General features: G+C 42.5%; 2 protein-coding genes across 2 annotated transcripts in view; both read left to right on the forward strand.

Annotated features, from left to right (window-relative positions):
- BMP2K (BMP2 inducible kinase) overlaps window positions 1-23,800 on the forward strand; it is a 341,088-nt gene that overhangs the window by 177,326 nt on the left and 139,962 nt on the right. Inside the window, exons 4-5 of the mRNA XM_069742721.1 lie at window positions 8,406-8,548; window positions 15,181-15,302. Of these exons, the coding sequence (XP_069598822.1) occupies window positions 8,406-8,548; window positions 15,181-15,302 (265 nt within the window). The remainder of the gene's footprint in view (window positions 1-8,405; window positions 8,549-15,180; window positions 15,303-23,800) is intronic.
- Window positions 14,210-14,958, forward strand: LOC138658178 (uncharacterized protein C1orf50 homolog). Its single transcript, XM_069745700.1, has one exon. The coding sequence runs from the start codon at window positions 14,223-14,225 to the stop codon at window positions 14,772-14,774; it is 552 nt and encodes a 183-aa protein (XP_069601801.1). The 5' UTR covers window positions 14,210-14,222; the 3' UTR covers window positions 14,775-14,958.

Genomic DNA, 23,800 nt, shown 5'->3' on the forward strand with positions numbered 1-23,800 from the left:
GGGTTACTAAGCGCGGCCCTGCGCTTAGTTACCCGATGTTTACCCTGGTTACCAGTGAAGACATCGCTGGATCGGTGTCACACACGCCGATCCAGCGATGTCCACGGGAGATCCAGCGACGAAATAAAGTTCTGGACTTTGTTCAGCGACCAACGATGGCACAGCAGGGGCCTGATCGTTGGTCGCTGTCACACATAGCGATTTCCTTAACGATATCATTGCTACGTCACCAAAAGCAACGATATCGTTAACGATATCGTTAACGATATCGTTGTGTGAAGGTACCTTAAGGCTATGTGCACACGTTCAGGTTTTTTCGCATTTTTTTCGCTCTCTGACCAATTGTCCGGTTACTGGGATCCCATTCTCTCACATGAAAGGGTCAGAAAAGACAAAGAACTTAATTTCTCAATTATGTCTGTGCACATAAATCAGACTGCACTCAGAGGACCTCCGAGTGTAGTCCAATGCTTTACACCCACCCATAGACTTTTACGGGTGTGTGTGATCCGATTTGCGGTGCCACTTGCAGCATGCTGTGATTTTTTTTTTTTTCATGCTAAACTGGCATGAGAAAAAAAAAAACACAGATCTGCTCTGCCCCATAGTATAGCACTGTGCAGAGTGCTATCTGATAAAACATCTGATAGCCGTGTTATACGCCAGTGTGAGCGAGGATTTATGCTTGTATACAACTCAATACAGTCAAAATCAGTTTATAGCTACCTGTACTTTTGGGTTCTTGAAAAGAAAAGGAAATATTAGTCTAATATTAAGTTTAGTGGACAGTGTGAAACTGGGCACAATTTGTTGTTTTTTTGTTTTTAATGTAAGTATTGATATGGAAAAAATATGGTGTCTGTATGTATATATGAGTGGGAATAAGAGTAACTGATGGAATATGCTAGAAGGCCATGTGCATATGTTGAGTATTTGTTGATTTTTTCTTTTTTAACCTCAGTATTTGTAAGCCAAAACCAGGAGTGGGTGATGAATACAGAAGTGGTGACTTGTTTCTATTGTACTTTTCCTCTGGTTGTGCCACTACTGGTTTTAGCTTTCACATACTGAGGTAAAAAAATCACCAAATACTCAATATGAGCCTGTGGCCTTACACCTCGAGTTTCTCTCTAACTTTTAGGCCACATTCATATGTTAAGTATTTGGTCAGTATTTTACCTCAGTATTTGGTCAGTATTTTACCTTAGTATTTGGTCAGTATTTTACTCGGTATTTGGTCAATATTGTACCTCTGTGCTCGGTCAGTATTTTACCTCAGTATCTGTAAGCCAAAACCAGGAGTGGGTGATAAATACAGAAGTGGTGCATATGTTTCTATTATACTTTTCCTCTGACTGCTCCTCTCCTGGTTTTGGCTTACAAATACTGATGTAAAATACTGACCAAATACTAAACATGTGCACGAGACCTTAAATACATGGTCTCAGAACTGTAACACATCTCGTACAACCACATTATGTATTATCATTGAAGTTCCGTAGCCTACACGTAAAACCTACTTTTTCTTTCCATATTGGCTATAACCATTTCTAATTTGATCATGCAGAGGATAAAACATGCTGTAATGTCATATGCTGAAAACAGTAATTGGACTTCCAATTTTGGAAAAAGAATTGTTGCACCAGATGTTACAATTTACATGTCAACATGTGAATAGGAAATTCTCCAAATTCACAGAACTGTGGCAATAACTTGCTGAAAATCAATCTTTATACATTCCCATATCATGGTAGGCTGTGTACACGATAAGTTATTGGATGTAGCCTGGAGCCTGCCTGAAGAAGCACTAGTAAAATGCCAATAAGAATGAACATATGCACCGCAACGTAAAACAACTTGATGTTCATATGTTTAGTGTCTTTGAGTTTCTTTCAGCCAATTTAGGCTTCCAAAGCTGCGAAGCAGTTACAAGATGTGACCGCTCCATTTTAAGGCGGCTTCTGCTTAGAAGCCAATAACTATTACCGTACATGCAATTTACAATAAATATGCTGCAAAACATGCTGAAAAAGACGCTTCGGGAAAAACAGTCTACGTTTTCATGAAGTGACTTTTGCAGGAAAAACTCAATGGTATGTCAGCATTTAAACTATGCTATGTACACCCCCTAACTCCTGTAATAATAAACCATTAATAGGGTTTTCCTGCTATTACAAGTGAAGGCAGATTGCAAGTATGTACCATTAACTGTTGATCTGTAGGAATCCTATTACAAAACTCCCACTAATATTCAGACTTGAGGGCTATTTCAAGGCATTCCCTTGTACAGAAATGTGTAATGCACAGACTGGGTCCACCAGAACAATATTGTTTTAGTAGCTGTTCTCTGCTCTGGCTAATAGGATTTCTGAACTGGGAACTGCCGTCACACATATGACATTAATGGTTCTAGTACGGACTTGCCATTGGATCTCTTGACCTGAACTCAACATCCTCATATATGCCTACAAGGCTGTTTGGGTCAGCAGACACGTGGCCTGTCCGTATATTGAGTTCCATACTCGAACCATAAACGTCGCATACGTGACTTCCCTGATAGGGTGAATAAATTCTTTTTTTTTTTTTTTATTTAATAACTAATAGTGATGAGCGAATTTGCTCGGATAACGTGTTATCCAAGCATGCTCGGTTGTTATCTGAGTTTCTTGGGTGTGCTCGAACATTATCTTCTAGTTCCCGTGGCTGCATAATTCGCAGCTTTAGACCTGTTTGTTAAGGTACCTTCACACATAACGATATTGTTAACGATATCGTTGCTATTTGTGACGTAGCAACGATATCGTTAATGAAATCGTTATGTGTGACAGCGACCAACGATCAGGCCCCTGCTGGGAGATCGTTGGTCGCTGAAGAAAGTCCAGAACTTTATTTAGTCGCTGGACTCCCTGGAGACATCGCTGGATCGGCGTGTGTGACACCGATCCAGCGATGTCTTCACTGGTAACCAGGGTAAACATCGGGTAACTAAGCGCAGGGCCGCGCTTAGTAACCCGATGTTTACCCTGGTTACCATGCTAAAAGTAAAAAAAAACAAACACTACATACTTACCTACCGCTGTCTGTCCTCCAGCGCTGCGCTCTGCACTCCTCCTGTACTGTCTGTGAGCCGGAAAGCAGAGCGGTGACGTCACCGCTCTGCTTTCCGGCTCCCAGACAGTACAGGAGGAGAGCAGAGAAGCAGAGCGCAGCGCTGGAGGACAGACGGCTGTAGGTAAGTATGTACTGTTTGTTTTTTTTTTACTTTTAGCATGGTAACCAGGGTAAACATCGGGTTACTAAGCGCGGCCCTGCGCTTAGTTACCCGATGTTTACCCTGGTTACCGGCATCGTTGGTCGCTGGAGAGCTGTCTGTGTGACAGCTCTCCAGCGACCAAACAGCGACGCTGCAGCGATTCGGATCGTTGTCGGTATCGCTGCAGCGTCGCTAAATGTGAAGGGGCCTTTAGGCAATCCCCGCATGTGTTGCGGCTGTCTATTAGCTGTGAAACATGCAGCTGCAGGGACTCGAACATGATATTCGAGCACGCCAAAGATACTCAGATAACACCTGAGCATGCCCAGATATCATGTTATCAGAGCACGTTTGCTCATCACTAACTGAACAACCCCTTTATTTTTTGGCCAGATGTTGTTCAATCCTAGATGTGTTATCACAATGGCCAACAAACTACAATAGATATTAGGAATCTGTTTTATCGTTTCAGAAGCTAGGTTTTTTTAGCTGCTATTCAATAAGAAATCCAAAGTATTTAGTTGATTGATATTGAGTTTGCTTTAAACAACAAAAAGTCTTAAAAATTCACCCAAATATAATTTCCTATTACATAAAACATGGAAAATAAGCAGTTGGCTGGTAAGTGAAGAACTTACATTTATACAGTATGTCCAGTATTCTGTAGGTACCTTTGTTGGGCAAGCATTCTACGTCTGTGTGCTGAGCACTGAATGTTTGTTATGCCAGCTTCATCCATAGTCAGACACATATAAAGCTTTCAGTCCACGTAAAATGCACCTTTAAAATAAAAAAATGTTTTTTTGTGAGAGTCTTTTATTGAAATGCCCATCACTTTAAACTGCACATCGGTGCTTTGCATTTTTATGTAGGTGTGTTAGATGAGATCCAGCACGACAGCCAGAGATAATAAAGTGTGAACCAGCCTTTAAAATCTTGACTGATGAACTGTTTCTGAAATGACAAATCCACTCAGTATATCTAAGCTGTTGGCTTCTTAGAAGACTGTGAGGATGATTGGATCATAATAAGCACAAAAGGGCTTTCAATCTTAAAATGCCTCAGGGGTTTTTAACTACCTCCTGCCTGCCAATAGAATATATGTCAGGTCAGGCTAGTTACAGACTAAAAGTAATTGCAGCCTGAAACATTTGATTTCTAACATACCATTATTATGACTGATAAGGTTGCCAGGCGGAATTGAGACCTGTTTGAGGTTTATCTCCAGGAAGACAAAAGAAATGGGCAAGGAAAAATAGGGTTTTCCAGCTATTACAAGTGGGCATGAGTGGTTAAACAGAAGGAGATGGTTTTTGTAGCCATTCTCTGTTCTGGTCAGTAGATAGAATGTCATAACTATTGTAATGTCTATTGTAGAGTATAGATTGTAGCCTTTGTGGGCAGGCCCTCGCTACTCCTGTAACTGGTGAAATGTGTTACATTGTGTTGTTTTTATTTTCAGTACATGTCCCAGCTTAATTGTAAAGTGCTATGGAATGTTAGATATATATAACAGTCATGTAACATATAACAGAATGTTAGATATATATACAGTCATGGCCAAAAGTATTAACACCCCTGCAATTCTGTCAGATAATACTCAGTTTCTTCCTGAAAATGATTGCAATCACAAATTCTTTGGTATTATTATCTTCATTTAATTTGTCTTAAATGAAAAAACACAAAAGAGAATGAAGCAAAAAGCAAAGCATTGATCATTTCACACAAAACTCCAAAAATGGGCCAGACAAAAGTATTGGCACCCGCAGCCTAATACTTGGTTGCACAACCTTTAGCCAAAATAACTGCGACCAACCACTTCCGGTAACCATCAATGAGTTTCTTACAATGCTCTGCTGGAATTTTAAACCATTCTTCTTTGGCAAACTGCTCCAGTTCCCTGATATTTGAAGGGTGCCTTCTCCAAACTGCAATTTTTAGATCTCTCCACAGGTGTTCTATGGGATTCAGGTCTGGACTCATTGCTGGCCACCTTAGAAGTCTCCAGTGCTTTCTCTCAAACCATTTTTTAGTGCTTTGTGAAGTGTGTTTTGGGTCATTGTCCTGCTAGAAGACCCATGACCTCTGAGGGAGACCCAGCTTTCTCACACTGGGCCCTACATTATGCTGCAAAATTTGTTGGTAGTCTTCAGACTTCATAATGCCATGCACACGGTCAAGCAGTCCAGTGCCAGAGGCAGCAAAGCAACTCCAAAACATCAGGGAACCTCCGCCATGTTAGACTGTAGGGACCGTGTTCTTTTCTTTGAATGCCTCTTTTTTTTCTCCTGTAAACTCTATGTTGATGCCTTTGCCTAAAAAGCTCTACTTTTGTCTCATCTGACCAGAGAACATTCTTCCAAAACATTTTAGGCTTTTTCAGGTAAGTTTTGGCAAACTCCAGCCTGGCTTTTTTATGTCTCGGGGTAAGAAGTGGGGTCTTCCTTGAGATTGCTCATGCTTCCTCACAATTTGGTTTCTCAAGTCCTCAGACAGTTCTTTGGTCTTCTTTCTTTTCTCCATGCTCAATGTGGTACACACAAGGACACAGGACAGAGGTTGAGTCAACTTTAATCCATGTCAACTGGCTGCAAGTGTGATTTAGTTATTGTCAACACCTGTTAGGTGCCACAGGTAAGTTACAGGTGCTGTTAATTACACAAATTAGGGAAGCATCACATGATTTTTTGAATGGTGCCAATACTTTTGTCCACCCCCTTTTTTGTTTGGTGTGGAATTATATCCAATTTGGCTTTAGGACAATTCTTTTTGTGTTTTTTTCATTTAAGACAAATTAAATGAAGATAATAATACCAAAGAATTTGTGTTTGCAATCACTTTCAGGAAGAAACTGAGTATTATCTGACAGAATTGCAGGGGTGTCAATACTTTTGGCCATGACTATATATATATATATATATATATATATATATATATATATATATATATATATATATATATATATATATATATATATATATATATATATATATATATATATATTTATTATTATTATTATTATTATTGTTTGTTATGCTCAGTTTTAATATGATCATTATGCTTACTTAGCGCCATCATATTCTGCAGCACTTTACAGATATCATCATCACCATCCCCACATTGACTCACCATTTAAATTCCCTATCAGTATGCCTTTGGAGTGTGGGAAGAAACCGGAGAACCCAGATGAAACTCACGCAAACATGGGCAGAACATGCACACTCTTTGCAGATCTTGTCCTTGTACAGTAAAGTGCTTGGTTATGAGAGCACATGTAGCCTATTACCGTAGTAAATTCTAGGTGAAGATATGTACTCACATTGTAATTTTCTGGTGACTCGGAAACTGTCTAAGTTTAAGACATCATGTGCATGTACCCAACCTGTTACAACCTGGTTTCTCCAAACATTTCCATGGAGCCAGGCGACCAGCAGGTCCCATTCCTGGCCCCCACAAAGGTATCCATGAAGCATAGGCTACCGATGGGTCGAAATCCTGACTACCCCAAACGTATCCATGGATTCGCGATGGTCAATGGAGCAGATCTGTATTCTTCCAGCTTGCATCCTGTAGAATGACAAATCTGTGTCCCTTGTGATGAAGCCATGGTGTCTTGGCTGCTGTCCTGTACAAAGTCTCTGGTTAGATGTTTGGATGTCTTGGCTGAATCTATCCTTTTTATAGTTAACAACTGTCCTTCATCCAGCATTCACAGGTAAAGGGGAAGAAAGATGATAAGACCAACTCTCATTGATTATGTAATCTATTTGCATAGTTTTTCCTCCTCTGTTTTGCAAGTCAACAAACCAACTGGCCTGGACAATGTGTAATCAGCATATCAGCAAACATCATTGTTCTATGACCCTGCATGACTGTCTTACAAAGATAGCAGACAATAAGGGTACCGTTACACTAAACGATTTACCAACGATCACGACCAGCGATACGACCTGGCCGTGATCGTTGGTAAGTCGTTGTGTGGTCGCTGGGGAGCTGTCACACAGACAGCTCTCTCCAGCGACCAACGATCCGGGGAACAACTTCAGCATCGTTGAAACTGTCTTCAACGATGCCGAAGTCCCCGGGTAACCAGGGTAAACATCGGGTTACTAAGCGCAGGGCCGCGCTTAGTAACCCGATATTTATCCTGGTTACCATTGTAAAAGTAAAAAAAACAAAACAGTACATACTCACATTCTGATGTCTGTCACGTCCCCAGCGTCCGCTTCCCTGCACTGTGTAAGCGCCGGCCGTAAAGCAGAGCGGTGACGTCACCGCGGTGCTCTGCTTTACGGCCGGCCGGCGCTGACAGTCAGTGCGAGAAGCTGACGCCGGGGGATGGGACAGACATCGGAATGTGAGTATGTACTGTTTTTTTTTTTTAACTTTTACAATGGTAACCAGGGTAAATATCGAGTTACTAAGCGCGGCCCTGCGCTTAGTAACCCGATATTTACCCTGGTTACCAGTGAACACATCGCTGGATCGGCGTCACACACGCCGATTCAGCGATGACAGTGGGTGATCAGTGACCAAAAAAAGGTCCTGATCATTCCCCAGCGACCAACGATCTCCCAACAGGGGCCTGATCATTGGTCGCTGTCACGCATAACGATTTCGTTAACGATATCGTTAACTAAATCGTTATGTGTGAAGGTACCTTAAGTTGTAGGAGCTGATATAAGATGAAAAACATTAGCCGTTCATCCATTTAGAAAGACCAATTTAACCTACAAGAAGAAGCAACATTTCAGACTCCTGGCCAACAAGAAAAAAACGCAAAAAATTCAAAAGTCCACATATAGATAATAGTCTATTCGTCTTGGCTTGCTGAAAATAGACGTCTGGTTAATTAAGATAAAATGCTGTGTCGTCACACTTACCATTGTTCGTATTCTTTGAGGACATACTATAACTGAAGCCCTTTTTATAGAGTGTTATTGCAAGTATTTGCACATACAATTGCCTTGTATAAAAGAGCATGCAGATCCAATAATGTGTGATGTAAATTGGATTCATTTCCTAAATGTAATGTATCTCTCTGTACATCATGCCTTTATATGTGCGCTTGTCTGCATTTTTATATCCATCTGTCCATTCATACATGGCAAATGAGCTAAACGGCATATTTTATACCTGCTCTATTTACTAGCTGGACAAGTTGTAAACCAAATGAATCAGAGGCTGCAGTCCGGATTTTCTGAAGCAGAGGTCTTAAGGATATTCTGTGACTCTTGTGAAGCTGTTGCCAGGCTTCACCAATGCAAAACGCCAATAGTTCATCGGGATCTAAAGGTCAGAATTTGCATATCTTTCAATCTAATCTCTTGCTGATCAAATCAAATAATTTATAACATAGAGGTAATGTATGGTGAAACAAATGTCATAAATCAGAATATAACTGCATAATTTGATGTTTTGTTTGCATAAAGTCTATCAAAGGCCATAAGATCAAAAAGGTTGTCTCAACAGAATTGGTCCTAGCCACTCTGGCATATACCAATGGAAGCCTTTAAACCCTTTACAGGGATCTGGTCTTACACTAGAGTCCACTGGATTGCTTCTAGAGAAGAGTTGTTGGCCAGAGGAGGAAACCAAAGGGAAGAAGATCAAGGTAGCTGGGTCAGAACCAGTAGGGCAGTAAGGGTACAAAATCAAAAGACAAGGAATGGTTAGGAAAGGGTGCGGTCTGATGGCAGAATTTAAAATAGTAAAGCAGAAGTTGATGGCACGGAGCCAGAGAAGTATTTTAACTGGCAGTAAGAGTCAGAGGTTCAGGGTTTTTAAAAGAAGAGCTGCTTGGGCTCACAGAATGGGGCCAGGAATTAACCCCATAACTGCGTCCCAGTCACCGAAGTGGAAACAGAGGGGACAGGCACTGGCATGGATGTTACAATCCAGATCGTTTTAAAAGGGTTGTTCACTACTCAGACAACCCCCTTCTTAATAACTGTTTCTTGTACGCCTTATTGGGGAACACAGTAACTGGAATAATCTGCTGCCACCTGGAGGCTAACTTTATTAATCCAATTTGAAAATTCGCTCCTCCCCGACAGACTATACCTCGCCTGCTAGCTGCAGGCTCCTAAGTTTTGATTGCCATCACAAATTCTTTGTTATTATTATCTTCATTTAATTTGTCTTAAATGAAAAAAACAAAAAGAATTGTCCTAAAGCCAAACTGGATATAATTCCACACCAAACATAAAAAAGGGGGTGACAAAAGTATTGGCACTGTTTGAAAAATCATGTGATGCTTCTCTAATTTGTGTAATTAACAGCACCTGTAACTTACCTGTGGCACCTAACAGGTGTTGGCAATAACTAAATCACACTTGCAGCCAGTTGACAAGGATTAAAGTTGACTCAACCTCTGTCCTGTGTTCTTGTGTGTACCACATTAAGCATGGAGAAAAGAAAGAAGACCAAAGAACTGTCTGAGGACTTGAGAAACCAAATTGTGAGGAAGCATGAGCAATCTCAAGGCTACAAGTCCATCTCCAAAGACCTGAATGTTCCTGTGTCTACCGTGCGCAGTGTCATCAAGAAGTTTAAAGCCCATGGCACTGTGGCTAACCTCCCTAGATGTGGACGGAAAAGAAAAATTGACAAGAGATTTCAACGCAAGATTGTGCGGATGTTGGATAAAGAACCTCGACTATCATTCAAACAAGTTCAAGCTGCCCTGCAGTCCGAGGGTATAACAGTGTCAACCCGTACTATCCGTCGACGTCTGAATGAAAAGGGACTGTATGGTAGGAGACCCAGGAAGACCCCACTTCTTACCCCGAGACATAAAAAAGCCAGGCTGGAGTTTGCCAAAACTTACCTGAAGAAGCCTAAAACGTTTTGGAAGAATGTTCTCTGGTCAGATGAGACAAAAGTAGAGCTTTTTGGGCAAAGGCATCAACATAGAGTTTACAGGAGAAAAAAAGAGGCATTCAAAGAAAAAAACACGGTCCCTACAGTCAAACATGGCGGAGGTTCCCTGATGTTTTGGGGTTGCTTTGCTGCCTCTGGCACTGGACTGCTTGACCGTGTGCATGGCATTATGAAGTCTGAAGACCACCAACAAATTTTGCAGCATAATGTAGGGCCCAGTGTGAGAAATCTGGGTCTCCCTCAGAGGTCATGGGTCTTCCAGCAGGACAATGACGGAAAACACATTTCACAAAGCACTAGAAAATGGTTTGAGAGAAAGCACTGGAGACTTCTAAGGTGGCCAGCAATGAGTCCAGACCTGAATCCCATAGAACACCTGTGGAGAGATCTAAAAATGGCAGTTTGGAGAAGGCACCCTTCAAATATCAGGGACCTGGAGCAGTTTGCCAAAGAAAAATGGTCTAAAATTTGAGCAGAGCATTGTAAGAAACTCATTGATGGTTACCGTAAGCAGCTGGTCGCAGTTATTTTGGCTAAAGGTTGTGCAACCAAATGTTAGGCTGAGGGTGCCAATACTTTTGTCTGGCCCATTTTTGGAGTTTTGTGTGAAATGATCAATGTTTTGTTTTTTGCTTCATTCTCTTTTTTGTGTTTTTTCATTTAAGACAAATTAAATGAAGATAATAATACCAAAGAATTTGTTTGCAATCATTTTCAGGAAGAAACTGAGTGTTATCTGACAGAATTGCAGGGGTGTCAATACTTTTGGCCATAACTGTATATACACATAAAATAGATATAAAGATGTCAGTGAGACACATGTATATATGTATATATATATATTCGTAGATAGATAGATAGATGAAAAGCTGGCAATTCCGCAACCTCGAAGTGTAAAATCGCATGACACTCACATGACACTTGCATTACACTCGTGCGACCCTTGGCAAGAAGACTCGGATCGATTTTTTTTTTTTTTTTTTTTTGTACGTTTAGTGTGACTCTGGCCTAAGGTTTTTTCTAACCATGAGGAATTTGTGGGGATTTGCAGAAGTCCTGGGAGCATATGGATAGGCGGTTTCAGAGATGCAGTCTCATGGAAGTGTACCACTTCCTGGCGAAACTTGTTAAATCTTGGAATGGCCCATGTTTGGTGGACACGCCTATATCCCACTTCTCCAGATCTACCACCCTACCTCTGTTTGAGGTGACAGTGCTGGGCGACTCTTCGAACAGGAGTACAGAGGCTATAGTCAAGTCAGCCTTTGAGGATGCAGGGTTTGCATTGTGTTCTGCTTTCGCCACCACTTGGAAGTCTAAAGCGGTTATGGTTCGGGCTAAACACTTACGGCACAGTATCCTTGTCGGTTCCCAGGGTGAGGAACTGGAAGAGGTAGCGAACCCCATTCGCCAAACAGGCAAGTGTTTGTTCTCTGCCTCCTTGCAAGCAGCAAAGTGCTGCTCAAGCTGCTAGTGATAGTATAGCTGTCTTGTAAATTTTGTGGCTCAAAGTGTGGAGGGCAGATCTTGCCTCAGAGAAATCTTTTACAGCTTTGCCCTTCCAGGTTCTCATCTGTTTGGGACCACATTAAACAAGATGATTGCTGACGCAACCAGGAGTAAGCGTGCAGAGCCCTTAATTTGTGCCCCTTTATGACACAGGATGACTCCAGTCTTCAGGGCAGGAGAACAACATCTTTTAGGTCCACTCCCTCAGCACAGCCGCGGGTTCTGGAGAAGGGAAGAGCCTTTGGTTTTAGAGACGGTAAGGGAGCCAATGCTTGACGTGCCATAATCACTCGGGGATACTCTCCAGGTGGGGGGTTGTCTGCTTCTCTCCCAAGAGACTTGGCTTGGGGCGATCCACTATCATTGGGTCATAAAGGTCATTTCCTCAGGGATCAGAATAGAGTCTGATACCCCTCCACAGGATTGTTTTTTTTTAGATCCCGTTTCCCCAGATCCATCAGCTTAAGAGCTACTTTCAGGCAGGCTATAACATCACTTTTTCAAAGATGCGAAATTTTAATGGTCCCTCCCCCAGAGAGGTTCAAGGGGTTCTACTCGAACCTGTTTGTTGTTTCTGAAAAGGATGATTCATGTAGTTGCGTATGCAGCATCAATAGTAAAAAGATCTAATGTTACAAATAAGAATAATAAAAAAAGTTATTCTCACCCTCCGACGTGGCGCTGTCCTCGGCAGTGCAAGCGGCAGGTTCCGGTGCTAAGGATGCTATGCGAGAAGGACCTGCCATGACGTCACGGTCATGTGACTGCGAGGTCATCACAAGTCCTGCGCTCATACCACCCTTGGGACCGGAAGCTGCCGCGTGCACCGCACACAGGCGACAGGACTATGACAGGACTACAAGGGGCCCTCGGAAGGTGAGTGTATGTTTATTTTTTTATTTTTTAACCTGTTACATACATGGCTGGGCAATATACTACGTAGCTGGGCAATATACTACGTGACTGGCCAATATACTATGTGACTGGGCAGTATACTACGTGGCTCTGTGCTGTATACTACGTCGCTGTGCAATATACTACATGGCTGGGCAATATACTACGTCGCTGGGCAATATACTACATGACTGGGCAATGTAATACGTGACTGGGCAATATACTACGTGACTGGGCAATATACTATGTGACTGGGCAATATACTATGTGACTGGGCAATATACTACGTGACTGGGCAATATACTTCGTGACTGGGCAATATACTACGTGGCTGGGCAATATACTACGTGGCTGGGCAATATACTACGTGGCTGGGCAATATACTACGTGGCTGGGCAATATACTACGTGGCTGGGCAATATACTACGTGGCTGGGCAATATACTACGTCACTGGGCAATATACTACGTGGTTAGGCAATATACTACGTTAACGTGCATATTCTAGAATACCCAATGCGTTGGAATCGGGCTACCATCTAGTATAATATAATTGCTCATGCTTCAAACCCGTTATCTTCTTTTCTTTTGTTTGATGATGGTTCTTCAAAGATGATTTTTGGAGCAGGGTTTTTTTAATTGTAATACAAAACCTGCACCCCCTATTTCACTTCATAAAATAGCAAGGCTTACATTCCGCTGTTATACCAGGCAGAAGGATGAAGACCACCCTCCCCATCTTGGCACGTAGCTATTGATATACCCTTTTCAATGGGTAACCAGCTTTATAAACAGAATTAAACTGAAAAATTGTCAGTGGAAAATGTGATTCTGTCAACATAAAACCATTAAAATGTGCATATAATGACATAAAATCAGGTCCGCAGTCTCGGCCATCATCGCCATATACATTTATAGGCAGAATTCTCTATATAAGGAGGTCGTATTTAAGATCAATCACTAGATCCCATTGCTGGTAAGGGATCGCCGACCATGGGGCCGGGGAGGAGATAAGGCCTTGGGTTTGGTAAAGGGTCCACATGGACGTCGTTGCATACATAGGTCCTATAAAAAAAGGTTATTCTCACCCTCCGACGTGGCGCTGTCCTCGGCAGTGCAAGCGGCAGGTTCCGGTGCTAAGGATGCTATGTGAGAAGGACCTGCCATGACGTCACGGTCATGTGACTGCGACGTCATCACAGGTCCTGCGCTCATACCAACCTTGGGACCGGAAGCTGCCGCGTGCACCGCACACAGGCGACAGGACTATGACAGGACTACAAGGGGCCCTCGGAAGGTGAGTGTATGTTTATTTTTTTATTTTTTAACCTGTTACATACATGGCTGGGCAATATACTTCGTGACTGGGCAATATACTACGTGACTGGGCAATATACTACGTGGCTGGGCAATATATTACGTCACTGGGCAATATACTACGTAGCTGGGCAATATACTACGTGGTTAGGCAATATACTACGTTAACGTGCATATTCTAGAATACCCAGTGCGTTGGAATCGGGCCACCATCTAGTATAATGTAATTGCTCATGCTTCAAACCCCTTATCTTCTTTTTCTTCCGTTTTCTTCTTTACTTTCTACGAGACTCACTGTAGTCACATGCTGGCTGCGGCTCTCCATGTTTCCAGTCCTGCGCTCGCTGCTCCGAGTGCAGGACTGGAAACATGGAGAGCCGCAGCCAGCATGTGACTACAGTGAGTCTCGTAGAAAGTAGTTCAAATCCATCCGGGGTCCAACTTGTCAGCACCTATCAAACCAATCGTATAGGGGACCCCTCCAACCTTGTGGAACTGGCTCAGCAGGTGCAAAAGGCAGACGACTTCATACGGGCCAATGCCTGCAACAGATTAACGGTTATAGCGGAGCAGATCCGGATTCTGCAGGAGCAGGCGAGGAAGGTATTCGAAGAAGCCAAGAGAGACGCTGATTTGCACCACGCCGCCTGTAACGTGGTGAAGAAACCGGGGAATATCTACTACCTGTACAAGCGGGAAAGCGGGCAGAGATACTTCTCCATTCTCTCTCCGAAGGACTGGGGTCCGAGTTGTCCTCATGAATTTCTTGCCGCTTACAAACTCCAACATGACATGTCCTGGATGCCCTTCGAGAACATTGAGAAGCGAGATGCAGAAATTAACATTATTGATAAATTACTCAATGACCAGATCGCTCTTCCGTCAAGTGCGGAGCCCAACTTTAAGGGGCTGACTAACTGACCTGACCTATGTATGCAACGACGTCCATGTGGACCCTTTACCAAACCCAAGGCCTTATCTCCTCCCCGGCCCCATGGACGGCGATCCCTTACCAGCAATGGGATCTAGTGATTGATCTTAAATACGACCTCCTTATATAGAGAATTCTGCCTATAAATGTATATGGCGATGATGGCCGAGACTGCGGACCTGATTTTATGTCATTATATGCACATTTTAATGGTTTTATGTTGACAGAATCACATTTTCCACTGACAATTTTTCAGTTTAATTCTTTTTTTAATTGTAGTTTACTTATGTGTTTCATGCTTAGAAACATAATTACCTGCAGTTGATGTATTTGCCATTGCAAGCCGATTATCATTTCATCCAGCATTATCTAATCTATCTTTTTGCTTCATTTAAGGTCGAGAACATTTTGTTAAATGACAATGGGAATTATGTGCTCTGCGACTTTGGTAGCGCAACAAACCGATTTCTCAACCCTCAAAATGATGGAGTAAACATTGTAGAAGAGGAAATTAAAAAGTAAGTTGTTGAAATATTCCTGTTGTTGCTTGTACGTAATTTCAGCTATTATTTGTATATTTAAAATCAGTCCTAAAAGCAAGTGAATAATTTGGGGTTATTGATCATGCACATCTGGCAAAAAAACAGGTATGGTTGCATAGAATGATTCTGATCAGACTTCTGGTATTTGTCCAGAAGCTGGACATGAATTTTGGAGAATTTCCATTTTATACAAGTGTTAATCTGCTCTCACATTGCTTTAGGGTAACATATTACCCAATCTTTGATTAAGTTTGCAATGTTCTCTACACTTCTGAGCCTCACCGCTTGTCGTGGTTACAGTTTAATAGTAATAATAGTAATAATAATTTTTATTTCTTTAGCGCCAACATATTCCACAGCACTTTACTTTTCAGAGGGAACTTGCACAAACAAAAAAACATTACAGAATAACACATAACTCAACAGATACCAAAAGAAGTGAGGACCCTGTTCACAAGCTTACAATCTATGATGAAATAGGGGGAACACAACAGGTAAAAGTGCTTGTATTGTAAGGCCTCTTGCACACTTCCGTTTTTAGCCTTACGTCGCAATACGTCGTTTTGGCAAAAAAAAACGGATTCTGCAAATGTGCCCGCAGGATGCGTTTTTTTGCCATTCACTTTTATTGATGATAGATTGCGACGAATGGACACACGTCACATCCGCCGTGCAACGGATGAGTCGTGATTTTGCGGCTTGTCGTGACAAAAAACGTTCAATGTAACATCTTTTCGTCCGTCGAACTCCGCCCCCTCCTCCCCGGAACTCATAATGGGCAGCGGATGCGTCAGAAAACTGCATCCGCTGCCCACGTTGTGCACAATTTGCACAACGTCCGTCGGTACGTTGGGCCGACGGTTTGTGACGGCCCCGTACCAACGGAAATGTGAAAGAGGCCTAAGGTCCAGCCACCAATATAAGGATATTTACACAACACTGAACAGTTCACCAGCTATTATCTGTACAATACAGACACAGAAGGCTATTATGTGCTTGGAAGGTGTGTTAATTTTTGTGAGTCTAAATAAAAAATGCGTTTTTATGTCACGCTTAAAATTGTTGCGCTGGGAGTTAATCAAATTGTCCTGGTTAGTGCATTCCAAAGAATTGGTGCAGCACACGTGAAGTTTTTTATTGGATTCTGTAGCGGATGGACAACCAGTGCAATGACTGGCACAGCAAGAAGCATTGGTTTAGCGGTTGGAAAGGAATATGATCCTGGCTGCTGCCTTCAGGATGGATTGGAGAGGGGAGAGTTTATTACGAGGGAGCCTGATAAGTAGAGAGTTGCAGAGAGTAGTAGAGAGTCCACTGTTTCCTGTATCTGTACATAATTTGAGACTTTCATTTATATAGAGTGCTACAAAACAAGAATAAACTACAGCTAGTAGTAAAGATGATTATAGTGCTTTCCAGGCAATTTGTGTGAGCCAAGATCACAGACATTAGCTTGGAAACATATTAGATGTAGAAAATGGTATTTAAAGGGACACTGTCACCTGAATTTGGAGGGAACAATCTTCAGCCATGGAGGCGGGGTTTTCGGGTGTTTGATTCACCCTTTCCTTACCTGCTGGCTGCATGCTGGCTGCAATATTGGATTGAAGTTCATTCTCTGTCATCCGTAGTACATGCCTGCACAAAGCAATCTTGCCTTGTGCAGGCGTGTACTATGGAGGACAGAGAATGAACTTCAATCCAATATTGCAGCCAGCATGCAGCCAGCGGGTAAGGAAAGGGTGAATCAAACACCCGAAAAGCCCGCCTCCATGGCTGAAGATTGTTCCCTCCAAATTCAGGTGACAGTGTCCCTTTAATCTTCAGGCAGAAGATTGTTATACATAATTGTGGGAAAATATATATTTTATTCATTGAAATTCCTAGGTGTTTGTATGCATGATTCCAGTGGATTGGTCTATTCAGTGATTGACACTTCCTTGCATGACTCTGCATGCAGATACTGTGTATCTGTCAATCTCGGAATAGTACCGTCCATTGGACTTGGTATTTGTGTGTGTGTATGTATGTGGGTACACGCACGAACGCATGCACGCACGTGTGTGTGTGTATATACTGTATATTAATGTATATATACATGCGCACACACACATGTGTACATATACATACGCACACAAATGTGTATATATACATACACAAATATGTGGGCATATATACAAACACGCACACGTATACATATACACACACGTTTGTATACATATACATACAGTTGAGGCCAAAAGTATTGATACCCCTGCAATTCTGTCAGATAATACTCAGTTTCTTCCTGAAAATGATTGCAAACACAAATTCTTTGTTATTATTATCTTCATTTAATTTGTCTTAAATGAAAAAACACAAAAATAATTGTCCTAAAGCCAAATTGGAAGTGCTTTGAGCAGCAAGGTGGATTGCAGCTGAACGGAAAAAAGAAGAAAAAAAAATCTTTAAATCTTCAGCTTAGCGAGTGTGAGCGAGCGGAGTGTGACCTGAGTGTAAGTGTGAACAGCGGTAAGTGTGACTTGTGATTCAGTGACTTTGGAGTCAGGGAGTTTCCAAGGGAGGAATTGCTGTCTGTATTTTATTAATACTTTGTATTTATTTTTATTTAAAGCTTTTGTCTGGTGCAATCCCCATTAGGAAATGTGCTCCACTATTGTTAATGCCATCCAGTGCACATCTTGCCACATGTATGCAGTCCTTGATCAGCCAGTCGAGGGGGCATACTGCTGTGCGAGATGTGAGCACGTTGTGCATTTGGAAACCCAGATTCTGGATCTAAATGTGCAGCTGGAAACAGAGATCCATAGACAATATGGAGAGGAGTCTTCTGCTCACTGAGCAGACGCTCAATGGGATAGATGAGGGGGGGGGATGATAGGATGGAGCCGCAGGACAGTGAAGTAGCAAGCTGGGTGACAGTTAGGAAGCAGGGTAGAGGGAAGAGTGCCAGGGAGGCTAGTCTTGATCTGGCACACCCAAATAAGTTTACTAAGTTGGCAGATGAGGGGGGTGCCAGTACAGGGGTGGCACTGCTGCAGCCAGGCATGTCCTCTGAAAGCCAGAGGAGTGACTGCTCCAGTAAGGAGGGAAATAGGAGAGCAGGGCAGGCCAGACAGGTGCTGGTAGTGGGCGACTCAATTATTAGGGGAACAGATAGGGCAATCTGTCACAGTCAGGGATCGTCGAACGGTGTGCTGCCTACCTGGCGCTCGAGTCCGACACATCGCTGATCGGGAGGAGAGATTACTGTATTTACAAATGAAAATCCCATGGCAGACAATATTATCAGTGATAACAAAAATTCCCCATTAAATGTCACCTGCTTAACCCAGCAGGAAGTACGGCGGCGTGTAAAAATCACTAAAATTGACAAATCTCCGGGGCCGGATGGGATACACCCCCGAGTACTGCAGGAATTAAGTACAGTCATTGATAGACTATTATTTTTAATCTTCAAAGAGTCCATAATAACAGGGTCTTTGCCACAGGACTGGCGTATAGCAAGTGTGGTGCCAATATTCAAAGGGGACAAAAACTGAACTCGGTAATTATAGGCCAGTAAGCTTAACCTCTACTGTGGGTAAAATCCTGGAGGGCATTCTAAGGGATGCTATGCTGGAGTATCTGAAGAGGAATAACCTCATGACCCAGTATCAGCACGGGTTTACTAGGGACCGTTCATGTCAGACTAATTTGATCAGCTTCTATGAAGAGGTAAGTTCCGGACTGGTCCAAGGGAACCCAGTGGATGTAGTGTATATGGACTTTTCAAAAGCTTACCACACAAAAGGTTGATACATAAAATGAGAATAATGGGGATAGGGGAAAATATGTGTAAGTAGGTTGAGAGCTGGCTCAGGGATAGGAAACAAAGGGTGGTTATTAATGGAACACACTCGGACTGGGTCGCGGTTAGCAGTGGGGTACCACAGGGGTCAGTATTGGGCCCTCTACTTTTTAACATATTTATTAATGACCTTGTAGGGGGCATTTAGAGTAGAATTTCAATATTTGCAGATGACATTAAACTCTGCAGGGTAATCAATACAGGGGAGGACAAGTTTATTACAGGATGATTTATGTAAACTAGAAGCTTGGGCTGATAAATGGCAAATGAGCTTTAATGGGGATAAAAGTAAGGTCATGCACTTGGGTAGAAGTAATAAGATGTATAACTATGTGCTTAATTCTAAAACTCTGGGCAAAACAGTCAATGAAAAAGACCACCTGGGTGTTTGGGTGGATGACAAACTCATATTCAGTGGCCAGTGTCAGGCAGCTGCTACTAAGGCAAATAAAATAATGGGATGCATTAAAAGAGGCATAGATGCTCATGAGGAGAACATAATTTTACCTCTATACAAGTCACTTGTTCGACCACACTTAGAATACTGTGCACAGTTCTGGTCTCCGGTGTATAAGAAAGACATAGCTGAACTGGAGTGGGTGCAGAGAAGAGCGACCAAGGTTATTAGAAGACTGGGGGGTCTGCAATACCAAGATAGGTTATTACACTTGGGGCTATTTAGTTTGGAAAAACAAAGACTAAGGGGTGATCTTATTTTAATGTATAAATATATGAGTGGACAGTACAAAGACCTTTCTGATGATCTTTTTAATCATGGACCTGAGACAGGGACAATGGGGCATCTTCTACGTCTGGAGGAAAGGTTTAAGCATAATAACAGACGCGGATTCTTTACTGTAAGAGCAGTGAGACTATGGAACTATCTGCCGTATGATGTTGTAATGAGTGATTCGTTACTTAAATTTAAGAGGGGACTGGATACCTTTCTGGAAAAGTATAATGTTACAGGGTATATATACTAGATTCCTTGATAGGGCGTTGATCCAGGGAACTAGTCTGATTGCCGTATGTGGAGTCGGGAAGAAACTTTTTTCCCCAATGTGGAGCTTACTCTTTGCCACATGGGTTTTTTTTTGCCTTCCTCTGGATCAACATGTTAGGGCGTGTTAGGTTAGGCTATGGGTTGAACTAGATGGACTTAAAGTCTTCCTTCAACCTTAATAACTATGTAACTATGTAAATTGGATATAATTCCACACCAAACATGAAAAAGGGGGTGGACAAAAGTACTGGTACTGTACGAAAAATCATGTGATGCTTCTCTAATTTGTGTAATTAACAGCACCTGTAACTTACCTGTGGCACCTAACAGGTGTTGGCAATAACTAAATCACACTTACAGCCAGTTGACATGGATTAAAGTTGACTCAACCTCTGTCCTGTGTCCTTGTGTGTACCACATTGAGCATGGAGAAAAGAAAGAAGACCAAAGAACTGTCTGAGGACTTGAGAAACCAAATTGTGAGGAAGCATGAGCAATCTCAAGGCTACAAGTCCATCTCCAAAGACCTGAATGTTCCTGTGTCTACCGTGCGCAGTGTCATCAAGATGTTTAAAGCCCATGGCACTGTGGCTAACCTCCCTAGATGTGGACGGAAAAGAAAAATTGACAAGAGATTTCAACGCAAGATTGTGCAGATGTTGGATAAAGAACCTCGACTAACATCCAAACAAGTTCAAGCTGCCCAACAGTGTCAACCAGTACTATCCGTCGGCATCTGAATGAAAAGGGACTGTATGATTGGAGACCCAGAAAGACAGCACTTCTTACCCCGAGACATAAAAAAGCCAGGCTGGAGTTTGCCATAATTTAACCTAAAAAAGCCTAAAATGTTTTGGAAGAATGTTCTCTGGTCAGATGAGACAAAAGTAGAGCTTTTTGGGCAAAGGCATCAACATAGAGTTTACAGGAGAAAAAAAGAGGCATTCAAAGAAAAGAACATGGTCCTTACAGTCAAACATGGCGGAGGTTCCCTGATGTTTTGGGGTTGCTTTGCTGCCTTTGGCACTGGACTGCTTGACCGTGTGCATGGCATTATGAAGTCTGAAGACTACCAACAAATTTTGCAGCATAATGTAGGGCCCAGTGTGAGAAAGCTGGGTCTCCCTCAGAGGTCATGGGTCTTCTAGCAGGACAATGACCCAAAACACACTTCAAAAAGCACTAGAAAATGGTTTGAGAGAAAGCACTGGAGACTTCTCAGGTGGCCAGCAATGAGTCCAGACCTGAATCCCATAGAACAACTGTGGAGAGATCTAAAAATGGCAGTTTGGAGAGGGCACCCTTCAAATATCTGGGACCTGGAGCAGTTTGCCAAAGAAGAATGGTCTAAAATTCCAGCAGAGCATTGTAAGAAACTCATTGATGGTTACTGGAAGCGGTTGGTCGCTAAAGGTTGTGCAACCAAGTATTAGGCTGAGGGTGCCAATACTTTTGACTGGCCCATTTTTGGAGTTTTGTGTGAAATGATCAATGTTTTGCTTTTTGCTTCATTCTCTTTTATGTTTTTCTCATTTAAGACAAATTAAATGAAGATAATAATACCAAAGAATTTGTGATTGCAATCATTTTCAGGAAGAAACTGAGTATTATCTGACAGAATTGCAGGGGTGTCAATACTTTTGGCCACAACTATACATCTACACACACACAAACACACACACACACACACACACACACACACACACACACACACACACACACACACACTTCATTGAATAACTGTCCACAGATCAGACTGCATAAACAATGTGACAGCTTCACTTTAATATAGTATTCAATTTTCTGACAATATATTAGTCATCAATTCTGATAGATTCACAAATAGAGGAGCATCCTGTAAATTAACTGTTTACCGATAATTGCTATTGCCTATAATGTCTAGGTATATTACCCAATTCTGTTCTGAAAACATCTCATTATGCACCTTTAAACCACATCTCACTAGCAAAGCTAATCTTTGCGATAATAATATTTTATGACAAAACTGTTCAGTTTGTTGGTATAACACTGATGCAGGCACTCTGTGTCTGTCTCGGACCTAGCTGTTTAATCCAGTCAGAGGAGTGATGATGATGTATGTAAGACTTTTTGAGCCTACGAAGCATTCAGATAATTTTCCCACAAAAATAAATGTGTAGACTCCACCAGCAATATAACCTTACCAAAAATGGCATCCAGAAGCAGACCAACAAGAGAAGTTTGCCATAATGAATAAAAAGGCAGAAATTCATTGGGCATCCATTAGATTAAATCGAGCATACAGTTGTGTGAAAGTGTTTGGAACCTTCTTGATTTCCTTTTCTTTTGCATGTTTGTCACACTTAAATGTTTCGGATCACCAAACAAATTTAAATATTAGACAAAGATAACACAAGTAAACGCAAAATGCAGTTTTTAAATGAAGTTCTTTATTTTTAAGAGAAAAAGAAATCCAAACTTACAGGGCCCTGTGTGAAAAAGTGATTGCCCGCCATCCCCTTAAAGGGAACCTGTCACCCCGTTTTTTGAGATTGAGATATAAATACTGTTAAATAGGGCCTGCGCTGTGCGTTACTATAGTGTATTTTGTGTACCCTGATTCCCCACCTACGCTGCGCAATACATTACCAAAGTCGCCGTTTTCGCCTGTCAATCAGGCTGGTCAGGTCGGGTGGGCGTGTTCACAGCGCTGTTTCTTCCTCAGCTTTACGTTGGTGGCGTAGTGGTGTCCGCACGTTGAGGTGACTAATCCACTGTGGGCACGTGAACAAGGAGCGCGCGATCTGCGCTATCACCCCCTGTCATCGGTGGGGGCGGCCATCTTCCTGGGGCCGCGCGTGCGCAGATGTAGTGCTCTGCTGCACGGGGCTTCAGGAAAATGGCCGCGGGATGCCGCGCGTGCGCACAAGAGATCGCGGCGGCCATTTTCCCAAAGCCAAGATGCAAACTCGGCTTTGGTAAAATGGCCGCCGCGATCTCTTGTGCGCACGTGCGGCATCCCGCGGCCATTTTCCTGAAGCCCCGTGCAGCAGAGCACTACATCTGCGCACGCGCGGCCCCAGGAAGATGGCCGCCCCCACCGATGACAGGGGGTGATAGCGCAGATCGCGCGCTCCTTGTTCACGTGCCCACAGTGGATTAGTCACCTCAACGTGCGGACACCACTACGCCACCAACGTAAAGCTGAGGAAGAAACAGCGCTGTGAACACGCCCACCCGACCTGACCAGCCTGATTGACAGGCGAAAACGGCGACTTTGGTAATGTATTGCGCAGCGTAGGTGGGGAATCAGGGTACACTACATACACTATAGTAACGCACAGCGCAGGCCCTATTTAACAGTATTTATATCTCAATCTCAAAAAACGGGGTGACAGGTTCCCTTTAAAACATAAATTAACTGTGGTTTGTCAGATCTTTGGGAAGCTAAGCTAAATATCCCTGGCCAAGTCCTTATTACTGCCACACCTGTTCTCAATCACAAAATCACTTAAATGGGACCGGCCTGACAAAGTGAAGTTGACCATAAGATTCTCAAACCTAGACATAATGGCGCTATTCAAAGAAAATCTGGAACAAATGAGAAACAAAGTAATTGAGATCCATCAGTCTGGAAAAGGT

This window comes from Ranitomeya imitator, chromosome 1, assembly GCF_032444005.1.
Source record: "Ranitomeya imitator isolate aRanImi1 chromosome 1, aRanImi1.pri, whole genome shotgun sequence".
Taxonomy (NCBI): domain Eukaryota; kingdom Metazoa; phylum Chordata; class Amphibia; order Anura; family Dendrobatidae; genus Ranitomeya; species Ranitomeya imitator.

Excerpts from the sequence above, each read along its gene's own strand:
- LOC138658178 (XM_069745700.1), top strand. The coding sequence starts at position 14,223 with ATGGAGAGCCGCAGCCAGCATGTGACTACAGTGAGTCTCGTAGAAAGT.